Source organism: Tupaia chinensis, unplaced genomic scaffold, assembly GCF_000334495.1.
Source record: "Tupaia chinensis unplaced genomic scaffold, TupChi_1.0 Scaffold000644_1, whole genome shotgun sequence".
In the NCBI taxonomy this organism is placed as follows: domain Eukaryota; kingdom Metazoa; phylum Chordata; class Mammalia; order Scandentia; family Tupaiidae; genus Tupaia; species Tupaia belangeri.
Window position 1 is genome coordinate 7,124,271 of NW_006160165.1, and position 1,984 is coordinate 7,126,254.

Below are 1,984 nucleotides of genomic sequence, written 5' to 3' on the forward strand. Positions count from 1 at the left end.
GTGTGCGCCGGTATGTGCAGGGGGACGTTGTGGTCACCGGTCACTGTGGGGGGGACGTTGTGGTCACTGGTCACCATGATGCCGCCAGAGCACCAGAACCTCATGCTGCCGTTGTATGCGGGTGACCCGAGACTGAAGATGTACCTGGGCTTTCTGGGCCCTGTCACTGTCACCACAGGCTCATCCAGGTCAGCAATGGTGCGAGGAGCCCGACGAGGGTGCGAAGTCCTTGTCACTCAGTTTTCAGGAATACTCCCGGTACCGCGAGGCGGCGCCGTGCCATCCTTTCCACTGCTTGTCCGTGGTCACCGGTCTCCGTGTGACTTAGGAGTGAAGGGAAGGAAAGTGGCGTGCAGGGCATTTTGCTGGGAAGACCGTATGCGACAGATCCCCTGAGGCCCCGTCTTCAGAGGGGCTTTCCTCTCGCATTTCCTGGGGCAGGGGCGCCCTGGGCTTTAGAACGACAGCGAAGATCAAGACACGTCACCCAACTTACCTGGAAAACGTCCGATCAACCCCGAGCGGTGTTCTCGGCTTCTCAAGACCCCACTGTAAGGGCGTGTGGCCGCTGGTGCCAGCTGGAGGTGCCCGTTGGGGCCCCCGGTGACGGTGAGCCCTGGCCGGGGTGGGCCAGCCCAGCAGCTGCGACGGCCAGCCAGAGGCGATGACCGGACGGACTTGAAGCAGATGTGCTGGGCCGCTCCTCGGAGACGCGGAGTCAGACGCCGGCACGGAGAGCTCGCTCAGGAGGCCGGTGGGCACGCAGAGTGGCACTCAGGGGTACTTAGGGGTGTGCTCTGACACCGAAGTTGGGGAGGAGCTTCGGTTCCTGCCGAGCGACCCTGGGCTGCGGCTTTGGAGCTCCATGTGTGCAGGACGTCGTTCCTGACTCCCGGGAGCCCTGCACGCCGCAGGCCCACGAGGTGGGGCTGAGCATCATGCAGAAGGGTCTGCTTTTGGGCAGTCAGGACCAAGACACCCCGAACTCTGGCATCCGGTGGATGGGGTGTCCCAGGGTCCTGGCACTCGCTTTCAAAGTCCCTCCCCGGGGCGGGGGGCTTCAGGAGAGGGTCTTCACTTCAAGGTGGGGGCCCAGCATCGTTTTCTGCAGGGGCTACCGCTGAGTCTTTGTTGTGGGACAAGGCCCCCACCCCTGGCCTGGTGCTGAGGCCCAGGGACCCACCTCCCGCTGCCCCCACATGTGTCCTGGCCCTGCTGCGCTGACAGGACAGGCTGGCCTGCCCGCTCAGTCAGAGGCCACCGGAGGCCCTCTGTCTGAGACCCGCAAGGATGCTTCCTGAGTCGCTCTGGGGCGATTCCCGGAGCCGATTCCCAGAGCGAGCTCCTCCTGCTCTGACGGAGGAGAGCTGGGCTCAGGGGCTAGGGCGTCCGAGCAGGGCCACGGCACGAGTGCCCACCAACGCGTGGACGCGTACCGAGGACGTGCCGGCCTTCCCGCTGCGGGTGGCGCTCCCTGAGTGGAGGCACCTGACCGCTGCCCCGTCCCTTTGTTCTCAGCTGGGCTTCGGCGCCTTCCTGGGCATCCTTGGCATCGTCCTGGTGGAGAACAGACAGCAGGTGGTAAGGAGGCCCTCCGCGCGGGTGCTACCCTCAGCGAGGACGTCACGGCCACAGCTGCCGTCCTGGGAAGGGTCCCTGCTCCCAGCTCACACCGCAGCCTCAGACCAGCTCTGAGCCCAGGCTGTGCACACACAACCTGTCTCAGGGCCATGGCACCATTCGTGGCCTCGTCTGAGCCCGTGGCAACAGGTCGTAGGGGCTTGTCCTGAGGAGTCCCGGGTGGGCTAAGCTGGGGGAGGGCAGACTGTGGGGCACCCTTCCCAAGTCGGACACTGGCCTTCTCCAGACAGACAGAGCAAGGAGGGGAGGGGAGCAGGGAGAGGGGAAGAGAGGGGAGGGGAGGGGAGACTAGCAGGGAGAGGGGAGGGGAGGCTAGCAGGGAAAGGGGAGGGGAGAGGAGAGG

At 65.3% G+C, this 1,984-nt stretch overlaps 1 protein-coding gene across 1 annotated transcript in view; it reads left to right on the top strand.

Annotated features, from left to right (window-relative positions):
- Positions 1–1,984, top strand: part of TMEM255B (transmembrane protein 255B) — a 25,133-nt gene that overhangs the window by 7,830 nt on the left and 15,319 nt on the right. Inside the window, exon 3 of the mRNA XM_006159692.1 lies at positions 1,519–1,581. Coding sequence (XP_006159754.1) covers positions 1,519–1,581 — 63 coding nt within the window. The remainder of the gene's footprint in view (positions 1–1,518; positions 1,582–1,984) is intronic.